Below are 19,201 nucleotides of genomic sequence, written 5' to 3'. Positions count from 1 at the left end.
AAGCTTAAGTCCTTAAGATATTTTAGGGGCATACAAACTTAAAAACAGTAGCATAAATATCTAGTAAACAATGAGAAGAGAGACAATCATCTTTCAAAACTTATTTTTCTGAAGCTTTGGGTAAAGAGGCAAAGACAGGTAGGGAATGAATGTTAGCAGGTGTCTGTTGGGGCTGTCATGACAAGGCGCAGACTGAGGGCATAAGACAACAGTGATTCATTCTTGAGTTCTGGAAGAACTTCTGGGAAGTTTAAGATCCTGGTGCTAGGAGACTTCGTGTCTGATGAGAACACACTATCTAGTCACAGATACTAGCTTGCTTTATCTCCCTGTGTTGGGAGATAGGGCTTTACAAGGGGACCAGAAAAACTTACAAGACCTCTGCCCTTGTGATCTGATGACCTACTATGGGCCTCACCTTCTAAGCTAGCAGAGTGAAGCTAAGGTTTTCAATACTGTATAGAATTCCCAGAGGGACATGGATAGTCTAAACTTCAAATACTGCAAAGGGTGGATACAAAAGGGTAAAGGGATGAATATACTCACAATACATTACAGACATATATGCAATCATCAATGAATAAATATTGTAAAGCCTTTTATTTCACTTAGGTAATTTGATGCAATAAGAAGAACTACAGTGCTCACACTAATTACATGTTGATAAGCTCACAAGGCTGGAGGTGACCTTCCTCTTTGTAGAGCTCAAGGGTAGAAATGCTTGCCTGGCTGGCATGGGTAGGACATGTCCCTAGGACTACACAGATCAATAATGTTCATTTTGGATTGTTTATCATTTCTGAATAACGTATATAGAATGCTAATTATTTTACATTCTAAAAACAAAGCTTGGGTTTTCTTCAAAACATAACAAGTAACAATTAGTAGCAAAATAAAAACTTGGTGATGCTGCAATTATAATTGCTGTTATGCATAAAGTGGGCTCAAAGCCCACTTAGAGCATAAAGGGGTGTAAGTCACCTTCTCCAGATGTAAGTACACACTCGGATACAAGCATCAGGACCAAACGCACACTGGAATACAATGTGTATTCCAAATCATTAAGACCATTCTATTCCCTTTCAAAGATGCATTTACTTATTTACTTATTTATTTATTTATTTATTTATTCACTTATTTATTATACAAAGTTCTGCCTGCATGTATACTTACACACAAGAAGAGGGCACCAGATTTCATTATAGATGGTTGTGAGCCACTATGTGTTGCTAGGAATTAAACTTAGGACCTCAGAAAAGGAGCCAGTATTATTAATTTCTGAGCCATCTCTCTAGTCCAAGACCATTCTATTTTAATACACTCAAAATAAAATGATGAAAAAGCATTAGGTCATATTCATGGTATGACTTCACTTTTCTTTAAGAAAAAAAAAGTGTATGTTTAAGTGCATCTATATATACACACATATACATATACACGTACATATACATCTATACACATACACACACACACACACACACACACACACACACACACACACACACATATACACACATATATGGTGGAAATTAAGCTTGAAAGAATATATACCAAAATGTGAACAGCAGAAAGTGATGAGAAGTGACTTTCTATCTTGGAACTTGATTTGTAGACCAGGCTGGCCTCATAATCAGAGACCTACCGGCTTCTGCCTCCTGAGTGCTGGGATTACACAGCTGGCAAACACTGTCACTTTCAAACCAGAAAAATAATAAAACCATAACCATTCTGTCTGGAGAAAAATTAAAAGTAATACTTAACTCTCTCCTTCCCCCCCCCTCCCTCTCTCTTTCCCTCTCTCTTCCCCCCACCCCCCTCTCGGTTTTTTTGGATTTGGTTTTTTCAAGACAGGGTTTCTTTGTATAGCTCTGGCTGTCCTAGAATTCACTCTGTAGACCAGGCTGGCCTCGAACTCAGAAATCCACCTGCTGGGTGGATTCAGTGCTGGGATTACAGGCGTGTGCCACCACTGCCCGGCTAATACTTAACTCTCTTGAAAATAAGGTTCATTTTATTACCAATTTACCACGATCCTCTTTATCACAAGGAAAGGCAAAACACTGGTAAATGTATACCACCCATACAACTGCAAAGTAAATATTCTGTGGCCTTATATTTTTACAGATATCTCTGGAAATCCCTCAGGATAAAAGAAAAAAGTTCATCCCAATTTTTGTGAACTTCTACACATTTTGCTTAAATTGGCATTTTATTCTCTAGAGAGGAAGCCACCCATATTTTGACATAACCAAATGGTCTACAGCTGATTATTGACAACTAAATTTTATAATTCAGATAGTCAACATTTTCTACATGTTTATTACAGGTACAATGTATTCGAAGGTATGCATGCATGCATGCGTGCACGCCTGTAGATGACACTGAATAATCTTTCCTATCTCATCAGTGTTAGGATTACAGGCATTTATGGTGCTGGATCTATATGTTACTAAGTAATGAATGACAAGAACCACTGCAGATACAAACAGCTTTATTCTTTTTGGAGGGGGGGGGGTGCTTTTTTACAAGAGCAAAAATATCCAATGCAATCAGTTATTTTGCCTTCTAGCTAGTAGTTCCTTAGGAGAGGAGCACACATTTGAATAACTTGTAATTCAAACATACCAAGTCCCCACTCATTTCCTTCTTCTCTTTTATTAAGTCAGCCACAGTAGAATCACTTTGGTTAAATGTTTGTATTCTCTCTCACCTTTATTCACACTGAAATAATACAATATTTATAAACCAAACTATTTATTGTTCAGAAAGCTAGAAACATTCTTCTACATAATAATCTTGATATGCTAAGAAACCACACAAAACTGGCATTTGCAAATGGATAAAAATAGGATAGATTGCTTGAAAGAAAAACAATAATTTTATCTAAATAATTTTAATTGAGTGGATATATTCATCTGATAATATAGCTTCTACCTTAGAATATAAAAGTGCTCAGATTACCTGTAATAAAAGTAACAAAAATCTCAGAGAACTGAAAATAATTTAAATAAAAATGGTATATTGCGAACCAAAATGACCCCTGTGCTGTCAGGCACGGAGGGAAGTGTGACTCTACCTGAACTCAGAAGGGGCCTAAAGAAGATGGAACACACAGACCTGGACGCTTGGAGAAGACAGGCACTGTCCCTGAAAGGCTTCCACGCATCTTTCTTTAGATGAACATCACAGACAGAATCAGATACCTCAGTTAGACTTTGCAAAAATGCCAAGTCAGGATATTTTTCTTGACTGTCCTGCCCTAGCTGTGATGGACACTTCACTAGACAGCTCAAAATATTAGCAAGCTCCTTTTTGTCACCCATGTATAAAGGACAACAATGTCCTCATAAATGCTGTCAACCTCCTTTTAGACAGGGTCTCTCAGTGGCTCAATGCCCAGTGGCTAGGTCGCTGGCCTACCAGACCCAGCATTTTACATGGGCTCTAGAGAACTGAACTCAGGCACTCTACTAGCTGGGCTATCTCCTTAGCCCTACCCAAGGGCACATCTCTGAATAGAGAGAGGGAGGGAGGGAGAATGAGAACATAGCAACTGAGCTGAAGAGTTTTCATGCCCCAGTTGCTCTGAAGCCTCACTGCGGCCGCCCTACGGTAGGCTCATCAGTACAGAAACAGGGACAATGAGCCATTTCCCTCTATTCTCTGCAGGAGGAACTCAGAGCTAGGGTGAGATATTGGACTAACCCAAACTCTGGTAGCATGGATATGCCACTACCAGGAAAAGGGGATGCAGGGTGCCTGGTTCCCCAATGCCAAGGGCATATATGCTGATCCCATTCTACATAATAATACTGAGATTGCCTGTCACATTTTCTACAATCTTCAATCTCAGATACAGTCACAAGTTATCACTGAGGGTGACTACACAGCAAGGAATGCACGATTTTATTTGGGGTGGACTAGAGATTTGTGGGTTTCTATAATGCTTCTTTCTCTATGCCTGGGAGAATTTCAAATGACTTTTAATTTCTTAGCATCTTAGATGCTACTATTGGAGTAATTTTTATAAAAAGAAATAAAGTAACAGTACCCTCACTGTAGGATGGGGTGCTCAACAGATCCAAGGCCAGAAGATAGCACAGAAGGGTCCAGCTGAGAAGGAACAAAGAGCTAACTAACCTGTGCACCCAGCTTTCATCACACTTGAGGGAAGCCTCTCCCACCATGTCTGACGTGCCTCTTTAACAGCTGGCTGCCTGCTCCTTGACAGCAGGCATTTGGTGAGCAAGCAGAAGGCCCAACAACACAAGGATGGAAGTAAGTGGCTGGTCTCCATTCTCAAGTACCAGTGGCAGCACTGACTCTTTGTTACCCACAAGAAGAGGAATGCAGAGGCTATAGGCCCCACCAACTCCACTACAGCTTGTGCACAGCTACGGGACTAGTTAATAATCACGTCTATCACTAACCACAAGAGTGTCTGACTTCCAGAGAATGGAAAGTAGGAATCTATTTTCTTTGGATAAGCCTCAGATCAAGCAGGAGTTACTACGTTTCTTTAAAAAGTTGTTTCTTATATTTGTAGAAATAGAACAAACACCACTAAGGTCACTGCATATTTTATCATCCAAACTGAGATAACTCTTGGGGTACAAGGGAACACTAGAGACAGGAAACAATTATGACAAGACAATAGACATAGGCAGGACCATCCTGGACAGACACCCAAAGTGAACACCCAATGTTTGCAATGTTTACATTTCCTTTACAGGTTGTCTATTAATAATATACTACAACACTGGCAGAATTTAATATCAAACAGAGTAACAGAGTTTTGGTTTGTGGGAAAGGCACATTTCCTGGTGATGGAATGTGCTCTTCACCTTTGACCCCACCTGAATTTCCCAGCATAAGCTAATGTCTTGCATGGGTCTTAGCCAGTGGTTCTTTGCCTTCCTAATACTTCGATCCTTTAATATAGTTCCTCACATTTTGGTGACACGCCCCCCAAACCATAAAATTATTTTGCTGCTACTTCATAACTGTAATTTTGCTACAATTATGAATTGTAATGAATCTTATACACAAGTTATCTAACATTTGGCCCATGTGGGTGTGATGAAACCTTAGGTTAAGAACCACTGGTCTAAAAGAATAGTCTCTGTGTCAGAATTTCTCCAGGACAAAACAGTAACTGTGAGGAAATTACTTAGATTCAGTTCTTTTTCCTTCCCCAAATATTTACTAGAGACATTTAATACACTGTGCTCCAGAAGCAAACTCCAAAAGGACAAGTCCCAATTAAAGGACTAGATTACAGAGTATTTTAAAATCTTTATATTAACCACAAGATTCTCATAAATACAATTCCACAAAATATTTTTAAAAAGCTCTACGAATGTACTTGGTGAGTGGCGGCAGGAGCCGAGACGCAGGCAGGCCCGTGGCAGGAAAGCCCAGGCTGGTGCTGGGCTGGGCTGCAAGCCTTCAGTGTCTGAACAGCAGCATCCTCTCCGAGCACTTCTGCCCTACAAGGTTTGCATACTCCAGCACAACAGCCTCCTCACTTGGGTCTTCTTGGTGGTTCTTATAAACACCATAAGGCATGGCGGATCGTCTGTGAAACACCCGTAATCGGTCAAGATCCTTACTGCGCCCTTCATCCTCTGCAAAAAACAAATACAGGTCAAAGACCACCATATACCAAAGACAGACACACGTAAATCTGAAGTGTGTGATCTGAAACATGATGGACTAGCAGGTTGTTGTACAGTGTGCTCATGAGCATGATCATAAGAATGAACAGAGGATTTTAGTGAGTCAACAAGCATTCCCCAGTGCACTGGCCAAAACAGAGCAATCAAAGAATTGCATTCAAATGAAAACCACTCTACCATACTCTACCTTTCTGATTTTCTGAAATGCAGTGGCATCTACAGTGCTCCCAAATATTTCTAGAGTCCACATTAAGTCACCAGTAACTCTTTAGTAACCATGCTACCGAGGCTTTGGCTCTGCATGGAAACTTACAGCCAATTTAGCAGGCATAAAGAGTCCTGGCTTTTGTGGAGGGCAAAGGGCAGATTCTCACAGCTTCCTTAGAAGACACAGCACAGGGTGCTGTGTCTGCTGCTATTGAGCCTCTCAGCGTCCATATACAAGGCCTCATAGCCTGTATCAAGGCACAGAACAACCTAGAAGAATAACTGTGCCCCTGCCTTCCCTGAAGCGGCTGTGGCCTTCTGGTCAGCACAAGTAGTGTTCTCTGAGACTGCAAGAGCCTATCAGAAAGAGCAAGCTCGCCTGTACCTTTCTTTAGGGTATACAGCCTGTACATGAACCAATACAAGGGCAGGCTCCATAACTTGTGCCTGGGAGCTTCCCTTTGGTTAAGTGAAAACAAGACCGGGACACGGGGACTGACCTCTGAGTTCATGGAACCAAGTGTCGTGCCACTTAAGTTGCTGGTGCCTAGATAGTTACATAAAATAATGTTTAAGCAAACATTCCTCTAGACTCCTATTACTGGATTCATTGCTAGTTCTAATCCAAAGAGTGTTACACTATATCTATTAACATGCATACACATTTAAAACACTGAATCATGCTACCTATAGCTGACTTCATACTGGAATTACCAGAGAAGGATTTTAGGAGTCCCCACACATTGTGGAATCTTTCTGCAGAAATCCCAAGTGAAAAACTGGTCTGAATAAACCGTAAGCACCATGGTTTTCTTAAGTCTTTAAGTCCTGCTCTTAAGCTCATAAGCAGGGTAACACCTGCAGAGATGCTGCTCTGTACATGTGCTACAGCAGTGTCTGGACAGAGGGAGGAGCTGGTTAAAGACAGCAGCACAGTGGAGAACGAAGGCAAAGCACAGAAACTGGTGGCTTCTGAAGGACCAGTGCAGTGTGCGTCTCTGACCAAAAATACCCAGGATGAACTGAATGTGGTGGAATACACCCGTGATCCTATCGCCTGGGAGTGAGAGGCAGGGGGATCATAAGCTCAAGGCCACCCTGGTTACATAGAGAATTCTAAGCCAGACTGGGATACACAGCAAGACTCTTTCCAAAAACACAATCCAACCAATCAAAAGTGCTTAGTATAGGCAGATGCCAGATAGTGGAGTGTGGAATACCTGCACACTTGTAAAGAGACCTGAGCAAGGAACCCAAGCCAGTGGGAATGAAACTCACTGCTTTCTACACACCAAAACCAGACCCAGAACATCTTATACAATGTAAGCGTGATATACCCATAAGGTCAGACAATACAATGTGATCTACGGTCAGACATGGAATTTGCAACTAAGCCACAAACATTTCAAGTTTCTTCCTCAGGAGCTGTTGCTCTAAAGCAGCATCAAACTCAGGACAATTCACTGTAGATCAATTTCAGGAAAGAGAAGAATAGTGTGTCTCAGATGCCTATGTACTGTCTGTCTGCCCAAAGCACAGAGAGAAAGGGAGCCCCTCCAACCTCAGACTCCAGACCTGCCTACCTGTCTGGAACTGGGCATCATTCTGTCTGTCAGGTTTCATGGCCTGTGGCAGCTCATGATCATCCTCAAGAAAGGCAGAATTATTTGGTTTCTTAACAAATGTTACTTATTTAATGTGTTCAAATGTTTTTCCTGAATATGTGCGTACCACCTGTGTGCCTGCAGAAGTCAGAAGAGGCTGTCCAATGCCCAGCACCTGGAGTTATGGATGTCTGGGAGCCACCATGTGGGTGCTGGGAATCAAACTAGGGTATTCTATAAGAGCAGTAAGTACTTTTAACCACTGAGTCATCTTTCCAGACCCAGACTAATCTTAGTACACCCTATATTGCTAATACTAAAACTAATTTAAATCTAAACAACAACAACAATCCTATTTAAGATACTTCAAATACTAAAAATAAATTTATTTACTTAAAGGATAAGACTGTATCTTAAGTCCTTTAAAAAAATCCTTTTATAATCATCTAGTAACCACATCAGTGGTTATCGACAAAAATCTACAGCCCTAAACTAACAAGGCATAAGGGCCTTTCCTTGATGGCACCTGAAGAGACCAAAGAACAAGGCATTTTGATATGAAAGATGGTTGTCACTAGACCTAAGGAAAGCTAGCAGCTTACTGAGATGTCATAGAAATATGTTCCAACAAGAAATTCATGATTGGAAGGAATTCTGCCTGTCAGAGAAGGCCTTATTCCTTTTATTACAAACAGCTTGGAATAGCCATTAATCATGAGAGGAGGTGGTAATGGATCTCGAAACCATCTCCTCTTCAGTAGTAATGACAACCCAGAAGCCTGTGGGACTTCTGTTTTACTTTCTGTTTCAGTGGTGCTGAGGACTGAAGCCAGGGTCTTGGACATGCTAAACAAGTACTTAACAACCCATTTTGGATCTTTAATGCTGCAAATAATATGGCTCTGATTCTATCACCAGCCCACCAGATTATAATGATCAATATATTAATTTACTGAAATAAAAATTTGTTTCTTACTAGTCCCACTATCACACCCTATTAAAAAGGCACTGTAACACTTGGTACACATGCCTGTGTCTATCAGACTTCTGCGAATCTTTCTTCACATGTTTTTTTTTGGGGTGGTGGTGGTGGTGTAAGGGTGGGAGGCTAGGGTTTGAGACAGGAATTCTCTCTGTAGCCTTGGATATCCTGGAACTAGCTCTGTATACCAGGCTGTCCTCATACTCAGGGATGCACTTGCCTCTGCCTCTTTTTTTTTTTTAATATTTTTATTTTCTATATTCTTTGTTTACATTCCAAATGATTTCCCCTTTCCCCGGATACCTCCTCCCCATATGTCCCATAAACCTTCTTCTCTCCATCCCTTCTCCAATCACCTCCCTCCTTTTTCTCTGTCCTTATATTCCCTTCCAATGCTAGATCAATCCTTTCCAAGATCAGGACCCTCTCCATACTTCTTCATGGGAGTCATTTGTTATGCAATTTGTGCCTTGGGTATTCAGGGCTTCTGGGCTAATTAATATCCACTTATCAGAGATTGCAATCCATGTGTATTCTTTTGTGATTGGGTTACCTCACTTAGGATGATATTTTCCAGATCAAACCATTTGCCTAAAAATTTTGTGAATTCATTGTTTCTAATTGCTGAGTAGTATTCCATTGTGTAAATATACCACATTTTCTGTATCCATTCCTCCTTTGAGGGGCATCTGGGTTCTTTCCAGCTTCTGGCTATTATAAATAAGGCTGCTATGAACATAATGGAGCAAGTGTCTTTATTGCATGCCGGGGAATCCTTTGGGTATATGCCCAGGAGAGGTATAGCAGGGTCCTCTGGAAGTCTCATGTCCAGTTTTCTGAGGAACCTCCAGACTGATTTCCACAGTGGTTGTACCATCTTACAGCCCCACCAGCAGTGGAGGAGTGTTCCTCTTTCTCCGCATCCTCGCCAACACCTGCTGTCTCCTGAGTTTTTGACCTTAGCCATTCTGACTGGTGTAAGGTAAAATCTCAGGGTTGTTTTGATCTGCATTTCCCTAATGACTAATGATGTTGAGCACTTCTTAAGGTGCCTCTTGGCCATCCGAATTTCTTCAGGTGAAAATTCTTTGTTAAGATCTGTACCCCATTTTTTAATAGGGTTATTTGGTTCCCTGGGGTCTAACTTCTTGAGTTCTTTGTATATACTGGATATTAGCCCTCTATCAGATGTGGGATTGGTGAATATCCTTTCCCAATTTGATGGTTGCCATTTTGTCCTTTTAACAGTGTCCTTTGCCTTACAGAAACTTTGTAATTTTATGAGGTCCCATTTGTCAATTCTTGATCTTAAAGCATAAGCTATTGGTGATCTGTTCAGGAACTTTTCCCCTGTGCCCATGTCCTCAAGGGTCTTCCCTAGTTTCTTTTCTATTAGTTTCAGTGTGTCTGGTTTTACATGGAGGTCCTTGATCCACTTGGAGTGAAGTTTAGTACATGGAGATAAGAATGGATCAATTCGCATTCTTCTGCATGCTGACCTCCAATTGAACCAGCACCATTTGTTGAAAAGGCTATCTTTTTTCCACTGGATGTTTTTGGCTCCTTTGTCGAAGATCAAGTGACCATAGGTGTGTGGATTCATTTCTGGATTTTCAATTCTATTCCATTGGTCCACTTGTCTGTCATTGTGCCAATACCATGCAGTTTTTAACACTATTGCTCTGTAGTATTGCTTGAAGTCAGGGATACTGATTCCCCCAGAATTTCTTTCGTTGTTGAGAATAGTTTTAGCTATCCTGGATTTCTTGTTATTCCAGATGAATTTGAGAATTGCTTTTTCTAACTCTGTGAAGAACTGAGTTGGGATTTTGATGGGGATTGCATTGAATCTGTAGATCGCTTTTGGCAAGATGGCCATTTTAACTATATTAATCCTGCCAATCCACAAGCATGGCAGATTTTTCCATTTTCTCAGGTCTTCTTCGATTTCCTTCTTCAGAGACCTGAAGTTCTTGTCATATAGATCTTTCACTTGTTTGGTTAGAGTCACACCAAGATACTTTATATTGTTTGTGGCTATTTTGAAGGGTGTCGTTTCCCTAACTTCTTTCTCAGCCTGCTTATCCTTTGAGTATAGGAAGGCAACTGATTTGCTTGAGTTGATTTTATAACCAGCCACTTTGCTGAAGTTGTTTATCAGCTGTAGGAGTTCCTAACTATCTGTAGCTCCAGTTCCAGGGGATCCAATGCCCTCTCCTCATAAGCATCTACACACAGAGAGCACATGCATACATACACAGACAAGTAAATCATTTAAAATCTTAATTACAATTCAGACTTAGAATATGAACAGAATTCTGCCCACTCAGAAAAGCTAAGGATAATTTAAAACCTCCAGCATTTAGAGAACACATATCTTCTAAGATACATTTTAACAGAAACAGAGGAAAGATGGAATTATACATTTAAAAAAAAACCTCACTATTTAAAAAAGAATCATCAAGCTACTTAGCAACTCATTATCAATGAATTAATAAGTACTCAGTAATTGTCATACTGTCTTTAAAAGAGTAAAAGTATAACCTGTGAAGGGATTCTGGTCAGTCTGAGCACGGCTCTGGCAGGCCTTGCCCTTCTCCCCTTCACTCCCTTTCCTTAGGCTTGCTAAAACTCATTAGATTACATTCCTAAAGCTGGACCCCAAAGTCTATTATTCCTTTATTTGACCACTTCCTCCTCCTGAGGCTACCAAGGTCCAGTTATCTGAGTATTGAAATCCAGCAATCAAAAGCCCCCTGTGGCTCACATAGTTAAGAGGCCCATTGAAAATTAAACACCTCATCCTAACACAGGTTTCCTCTTGTACCTTTATAAACCGCCATTTCCCCATGGGCCACATCTGTCTCCTCTCCACTCAGAGGCAGTTGTTTGTCCTGTTTCTTCCCAAGATAAATACCTCTCCTCCTCTCCATTGTTCCTTTCCCCTTCTCCAGCCTTAGTTTCTTATTCCCAACCCTTTGTCCCTCTAGACTGAGAACTTGGTCTTGAGGGTCCTGAGCCAATACTTTTCCTTTCAACCTATGTTGTTAAACTCAGATATTACAGAACCAAAGTGGAAATATCAGTCCACATACATAATCCTTGTACCTACATCTCTCCCTTTCCTTCTCAAACTCAAATCCCAGTTCCCAGTGTCGAACTCATCAAGTGCATTTAAATGTATAAGATGGAACTTTGGATCATATTCCTATCACACTTTAAGGAAGAAAATGGAACCACCAAAGAAATGGGTATGGTGCATGAACTCGGGGAAGCCCTGACCATCACCACAGATGTAGACAGTCATTCTGTTGCTGGGCTGCCTGACCTGTGGCTTACATCCATCTAATCATATACTCAAGGAAGAGAAATTTCTTCTTAGTATATCCCACACAGTTAACATTAAAAGAAATTTAGACATAAACAAAAAATAAAATCCTACAAGTTACTTAAAACATTAAAAATTATGATTTAGTAGGAAGAAAATGTAACTCAAAACAACCCTTTCGTAATCAACTTATAAATATAAACATGACAACAGTGTTAATAGACAAACCTACAGTGCTAAACTAACAGGCTGTGTAAGTGGAGAGAAGGGGCTGAGCAGCAGTGGCGTGGCATGAGGTCATCACTCGCCTTCCTGACTGTGGGTGTGATGTGGCCAGCTACTTTAAGCTCTCGCTGCCTCGACCTCCCCCACCATGACACACACCCTTGAAATCCAGAATGAATCCTTCTAAACCCTCATGCTGATTTTGTCAGTGTATTGTATCACAGCAACCAGTACACTAAGGGGACAAATACACAATCACAGTACAACTCGAATGCCGAGGATTTCAGCCACTCTAAAGGGACACGTGAGAAAGAAGGTTCTCAGCACAGGACAGCTGTTGGGAACCAGCGAGCTTGGCTCAATGCCCCAGCTGAGCTGTTTGCACAGGTTTCCTGAGAGCAAAACATCCTGCGGCTTAGTTTGATTCCTGTTTTCCTTCCCGGTGTGGTAGGGACTTCCCTGGTGCCTAACCTATGGCTATGATTGTTTTTTCCTGTTCTCTTCCCTGGCCTCTAGTATATAATGCTGGTCCCTCAGTAAAGCTTTGGCATTCCCCTTACTGAATGACCCGTGTCTGTATTTTCTGTCAGTCCCCAGGCCTACGCCCGATACTCGGTACCAGGGCAGCGCGGGCACTGTCAGACAGCAAGGGGCATGACGGTCAGCACAAGATGGTCAGCACTGCAGTCTTCAGACATATTGTCGCCCACGCCTTCTTCAAGCTTGCTTTGAGAATTTTAATACATCTGTATATTCTATAAGAAATACTCTTAGCAACATCATTACAAGTACCTTTTGATAAAATGAAAACTAGAACAAACCTGAATTTAGCCTTTTTGAAACTTATCATTGAACATAAGTTTATAAAACATAATTCAAATATCAAAAAACTCACCAACTATATAAAAGAATGGTTTCCAGTGCATTAGAGTCCTGCCAAGTATCTAATCAGTTTTAGTGCGTTTCCATCATCTGAGAACTACAGTTTCTGTTTGTTAGCAGCCAGCATACTGGAGAACAGTCACACTTCTGCCCAGCACTGGCATCCTCTGGGTTCCCAGCAGCCGGCTGCAGCATCTTGTGGTGCTTCTGATGTGGTGCACTTCACTGAGAGCTAATGATGCTGCGCATCTTTTCATGAATGCCTTGTTTTGTTCACAAAGTATCTACTTGAATTATTTGCCCATCTAAAATTTGGCTGGATTTTTTACTGATTTGTATATATGTTCAGATATCTGGGTTTTAAGTACTTTCTCCTTTCGACTGCACTTTTTTGTTTGTTTTGTTTTGTTTTTTCGCACAGGGTTTCTCTGTGTAGCCCTGGCTGTCCTGGAACTCTGTCAAGGACTCTGTACACCAGGCTAGCCTCGAACTCAGAAATCCCGCCTGCCTCTGCCTCCCAAGTGCTGGGATTAAAGGTGTACTTTCAATTTTCTATTTTTCTTCCTTCTTTTCTTTTTTAGACAGGGTCTTGCCTGGAACTTGTTATGTAGACTAGGTTGGCTTCAAATTCACATAGATCCACCTGCCTCTGCTTCCCGAATGCTGGATTAAGAGCTTGTGCCACCAGGCCCAGATAACTTTCCTTTCTTAAGAGTGTCTAGAAGTATCTAACAGTATGATTTTAATGAAGCCTGGTTTATTTAATTTGTTCTTTCCTTCTTGTGCTTTTCATGCCATATTTGAGAAACCAGTCCTGGTCCAGAGCCATGAAGGTTACTTTGTGTTTATTTTTTCCCTAAGAGTTTTAAACTTTATCTCTCTTAATTTAGGTTCAATTCACTTTTAGTTTTTGCAAATATAAAGCTGCCGACCAATTTCATTTTCTGCATTAACCAAGGGTCATTTGGTGACAACACTATAATTCTTGTCCACCACTAAATTATCTGAGTACACTTTTTGAAAAGTAATTAGTCATAAATATGACTCCCAAATACTGGTCCAATGAGTATTATTTCTAGTTGGATGCCAAAAACAGTGTTAACTCCATTCTTTAAAAAAAAAAAAAAAAAAAAAAAAAAAAAAAAAACTATTCTGGGCTCTTTTAATTTCCAAACAATTTTATGATTTTTTTGAATGGAAGCCAACCAGATTTAATAGACTATGCAGGTTCAGATTGTACACCTAATTATGTGTGAGTATGAGGTAAGAGAACAACTTAAGTGTCTAAAAGAACACTTACTTTTTGTTGGGTCAGGGTCTCTCACTGGCCTGGAACTTTGCCAAGAAGGCTAGACTAGCTGGCCAGAGAGCTTCCAGGGATCTGCCTGTCTGTCAGTCACCTCTCCATGGCTTGTATTGTAAGCAAGTGCTAACATACTGGCTTTCCACATGGATTCTGGGAATTGAACTTGAGTCCTCAAATTTGCAATGTAAGTGCTTTATACTAATGGAATCATCTCTCCCATCTTAAATACAAATTTAGATAAAAATATATGATATTGTAAAATTATGGGGCAATAATGAAAAAGGAATCTCAAGTTTCTACTCATGCATTCTGAACCTAAGCATTCTACTAAGGGGATAAAAACTAGTAGATGTAGGTTTGATGGAACAGGATACTTACATGATCTGAAGATATCTTTAAACAAAATATTTATTAATTACCTGATCTATATAATACAGTAACTTCATCAGGTCACCAGCTGTCACATGAGTGACACTATATGTCACCTGCTATAAGTTCATCATTTATAATACTCTTACTCAAACTACATAACTTGACTCTAGTTACAAAGAAACATGATGAACAAATTAAGAAATATTCTACAAAGTAAGTGGACTATATCCTTAACAAAGCATTATAGTCATCTTTATCACCACGACAGATGTCCTCACAACTCAGACCACTGTGGAAGAAGGGGCAGAAAGACGGTAAGAGTCAGAGGGTGGGGTGGAGTGCTGTGAAATAAAATGGCTGCTGCACACACGGACTCACAGACCTACACAAGATCAAGCAGGACAAAAGGGCACTAGGTAAGACACCTCTGGGCACTTTGAATGTACACAAAGGAGACCATGATGGTTCATGACTTGAACCAGAGTAACAAATATATAAAAAAAACATTTTTTAATAAAAGCAGTGTATGAGATATATTATAACTCCTTGTCTTTTAATGTCCAGTATTCCTTAGACCAGTGGTTTTCAAACTTCCTAATGCTGTGACCCTTTAGTACAATTCCTTGGGTTGTGGTGACCCACTACCATAAAGTTATATCATTGCTACTTTATAACTGCCAATGCTATTTTAATGTTATGAGATGCAGAAATTCTCTGTAAAGTAATAAAGGGATTTGGGATAGACTAGCAGGTAAACATTATGGTCAACTGTTCCAATCCTGAAAAAGAAAACCAAACAGACACAGTACCTTTTAAGACAATGACTAGCAAGAATTTAATTAGAGATCTTAAGAATAAACATCATAGTAATCATTATTTTAAAAAAAAGTGGGGGAGGGAGTGCCTTCTAATACTGTGGTCGCAATAGTTCCATTGAATGGCCACCTGACTTTGTGGCACAGTCAAGGGACTTATGGCAGATTCTGAGGCTTCGACTCAACACTCTCCCACCAGCTACCATAGCCTAGTCAAACTGCAATCCACCTCAGTCTGTCCATCCCTCCTCCTTGTCCTATTTCCACAGCTCTACAGCTCCTCAGTGTCTTAGTGAACCACCTACACTGACTCTCTTTGTAGACATGCAAGCGCGTGCGCACACACACAGTATTAAGTGTAATGAATGTATATTCATTGAGAGATATTAGTAACTGAGATTCAGATAAAAGAATCATAATTGCAAAAAGCCAGCAATCAAGGAAAATTAGGACTATTTAGTAAATTGAAGCTAGTGAAAGTATGATAGCTTGTGAATTCGTTGTTATTCAATAAACGCTGACATTGTGAAATAACACAAACTTGCTATCTATATTTCTGGCACAGTATACCAATAATCAATAATCATTTTTTTTTCCCGAGACAGGGTTTCTCTGTGTAGTCCTGGCTGTCCTGGAACTCATTCTGTAGACCAGGCTGGCCTCGGAACTCAGAAATCCACCTGCCTCTGCCTCCCAAGTGCTGGGATCACTCAATAATCATTTTAAACTTCTGTTCTCATTATGATTTCAGCACACCTTAGTAGTACAAGTGAGAGCAAGTGGTTCACAGACACACATGCAGACAGAACACCCAAGACACTGATTGATGATGATGTTGTTGATGATGATGATGAGTATAAAATTTAAAGAGTACAACTGAGAGCATACAAAATACGGTATTTTATATCCTGATACAGTAATGTTTTCATTGACTAACTCATAATACAAGATAACAAGTTCCATTTCATTTCATACATAATTCAGTAAAGTGATTCTGTAGAGAGTAACAGCCAGTAAATTAAGAGTAAATGAAAGAACAGTAAGGAGAGAGACAGACGCGGAGGGCCTCCTAGGAGCCCGTTTAAGACTGTGAATGCCCCCAGAGCAAGGCAGCCACGGCAGCAGTGCGTACAATCATGACTGGTTACAACCACAACTTTACTCTAAATTTTTTTCTTTTTTCAATTTCTTACTCAATTTTTAAATAAGTTCACAAGATTTTCATACAATATGCTTTGATCATATTCACCCCTTCCCTACCCACTCAACTTTAATAACAAGATTCAAAAATTCAGGTCCAATTTGTGCAGCCATATATTCTCCAACGTGTGGCCAACCATCAGTGCACAGCAGAGCTATCAGAGACACACTGTTGAAGGACATGCTCTCCCTCTCCTGGTAGCTATCGTTAGCCAACAGCAGCCCCTCAGCTAGGAATGGATGGTTCTCAAGTGTCCCCATCCTCTCTCCTGATCATACTTTGTTTGGCTTGAGTTTATGCAAGTCTTGTGCATGCTGTCATGCCAGTGGCTATACTGTACATCTGTATATAGCACTGGCCTGCTGTGTGTATGAAACACTGCTTCCCTGTGGTTACCAACTATCTCTGGCTAAAATACTCTTTCTACCTGCTCTTAGAAATGATTTCTCAGATTTGAGCACTGGGGCTGTGATAAATGTGTCTTGTTTATGTCTAGACCATGCTAAAGAACTTGGAAGAATGATTACCCCCTTAATGAGATAATGTACTTTTCCTTCTCAGAATCCTTGTCCCCTAGCACAGAAGCTTACAGAGCTACAGCCGTGTAGCGTCAAAAACTTTTCCAAATTACTTAGAAGACAGTAATTTCCCCTTTCCTACCTCTGTTCAAAGCATGCTTTCCCCAACACTCCAGGAGTCATCCTCTAAAACGCTTTTGCTCACTGTGTGGCTGCATGCCCACCATGTGTCCTCCATGCTGGCTGACTCAAAAGGCCTGTCCTTCCTCCAAGACTGCTGACATTAACAGCTTGATCCCTACAGTTTTTTATTTTAAACTCCAATAAAATTTCCTTGAGCTTCCTTCGAGTCTGTTCTTAAATTCTTTTACTAACAAGATTAAGGACCCAAGAGAAGACCCTGATATCCCCATTAATATAGGGAAACTGTATCAAATTCTCTAAAATGTCTGGTAATCACTTCATATTCAACACACAAAACTGACAGTTATGATTCTGTTACATTTGGATACTAGGTTGGGACTTGTAATCTGCCCCCACAGAGCAACTTCTATTCACAAAAGGGATAGACAAAGAGCTCTGCTGTGGTCTTATTGAGAGAAGCAATGTTCTCTCAGAAACCGTTTAGCTGTGCAGGTTTGATGGGTGGGGCTTTAATTTAACATGTCCACACCCTCCTGTGTATAGCAGTGCAGGGGTGTGATCCGTGCACTTCAGAGGAGTACGTGCTTTCAGCAAGCACTTCTACTCATGCTGAAGACCACTTGCTAGCTTCCGACTGCATCTCCACGATGACCCGGCACTCTTGGCTTTCATTTTTACTTTACACTTGGCACTTTTCAAGACCCACTTTGAAGCATTTGGTTGAGGGGCAACAGGCCTTGTAAGCTTCATGTCTTACACGGTGAAGCAGCAGTCACATCGGTCAAAGTAGACCACAGAGCAGTAAACGTAGCTTGTCTTACAAAGCTCAGCTTGCATCAGGCTCACAAGTCCTCTAAAGACAAGACTTTTAAAATTCCAGTTTCTCAGTTTAATCTTTCAGAACTCTTCCCTTATCTAAAAGAGCAACAGGAATCTACGGAAGCAGAGGGTCCTTCCAGACGGCAAAGCTGCTCACTTTCACACAGATGTTTCTGTTAAACTCTATAAAATAGAAGAGCATTTTTCTTCCGTAAACTTGAAAAGCAAAAGGAAGCACTGAGAGTGAGAGCAGAGCAGCAAAGCTGTGCCCCGCCCTCCTTGTGGCCCTTCTTCCTCAAAAACAGTTTTTCAAAAGTGCTATTTGTTTTCAGACATACTTTGAAACTGTGCAGTTATATAAAAGAAATGTCTATAGTATGTAGTTTAGAGCCAGAACTATGTCCAAAAGCAACCTCTAGCACCACTGGAACATTCAAAAAGTACAAATGAACTAAAGGGTTTCTTCTTCTGCCTACATGCAGAACTTCTGAGCACAGTTGGAGTACTCTAAGAAAACATGCTTGAGAGTTTAATGAAAATGAGGACACATCATATCAAAACTTATAGGACAAAATAAAAGCAGTGTTAAGAGGAAAATTCATACCTCTAAGTGCCTCCAAAAAGAAAATGGAGAGAGCTTACACTAGCAGCTTGACAACACACCTGAAAGCACTAGAACAAAAAGAAGCAAATATACCCAAGAGGAGTAGACAGCAGGAAATAAGAAATCAACCAAATAGAAACAAAAAGAACTATACAAAGAATCAACAAAACCAGGAGCTGGTTCTTTGAGAAAATCAACAAGACAGATAAACCCTTAGCCAGACTAACCAGAGGGCACAGAGGCACTACCCAAATTAATAAAATCAGAAATGAAAAGGGAGACATAACAACAGAAACTGAAAATTCAAAAAATCATCAGATTCTACTCCAAGAGCTTATACTCAACAAAATTTGAAAATCTGGATGAAATGGACAATTTTCTAGATACATACCAGGTGTCATCATTTAAACAGGATCAGATAAACCATCTAAATAGTCCCATAAGTCCTGAGGAAATAGAAGCAGTTGTTAATAGTCTCCCAACAACAACAACAAAAAGCCCAGGACCAGAAGGGTT

The 19,201-nt window shown here is 40.4% G+C and overlaps 1 protein-coding gene across 10 annotated transcripts in view; it reads right to left on the bottom strand.

The window, feature by feature from the left end:
- Positions 1–2,505: 2,505 nt before the first annotated feature.
- Ate1 (arginyltransferase 1) overlaps positions 2,506–19,201 on the bottom strand; it is a 125,201-nt gene continuing 108,505 nt past the window's right edge. For all 10 annotated transcript variants that reach the window (XM_052197275.1, XM_052197214.1, XM_052197232.1 and 7 more), the window contains one exon: positions 2,506–5,627. In XM_052197275.1, the coding sequence (XP_052053235.1) occupies positions 5,449–5,627 (179 nt within the window). In that variant the 3' untranslated portion in view covers positions 2,506–5,448. The remainder of the gene's footprint in view (positions 5,628–19,201) is intronic.

The sequence above is a fragment of the Apodemus sylvaticus genome, chromosome 1 (assembly GCF_947179515.1).
Source record: "Apodemus sylvaticus chromosome 1, mApoSyl1.1, whole genome shotgun sequence".
NCBI lineage: Eukaryota > Metazoa > Chordata > Mammalia > Rodentia > Muridae > Apodemus > Apodemus sylvaticus.
Note: the sequence above shows the minus strand (reverse complement) of the source record. Positions and strands in the feature narration are given on the sequence as shown.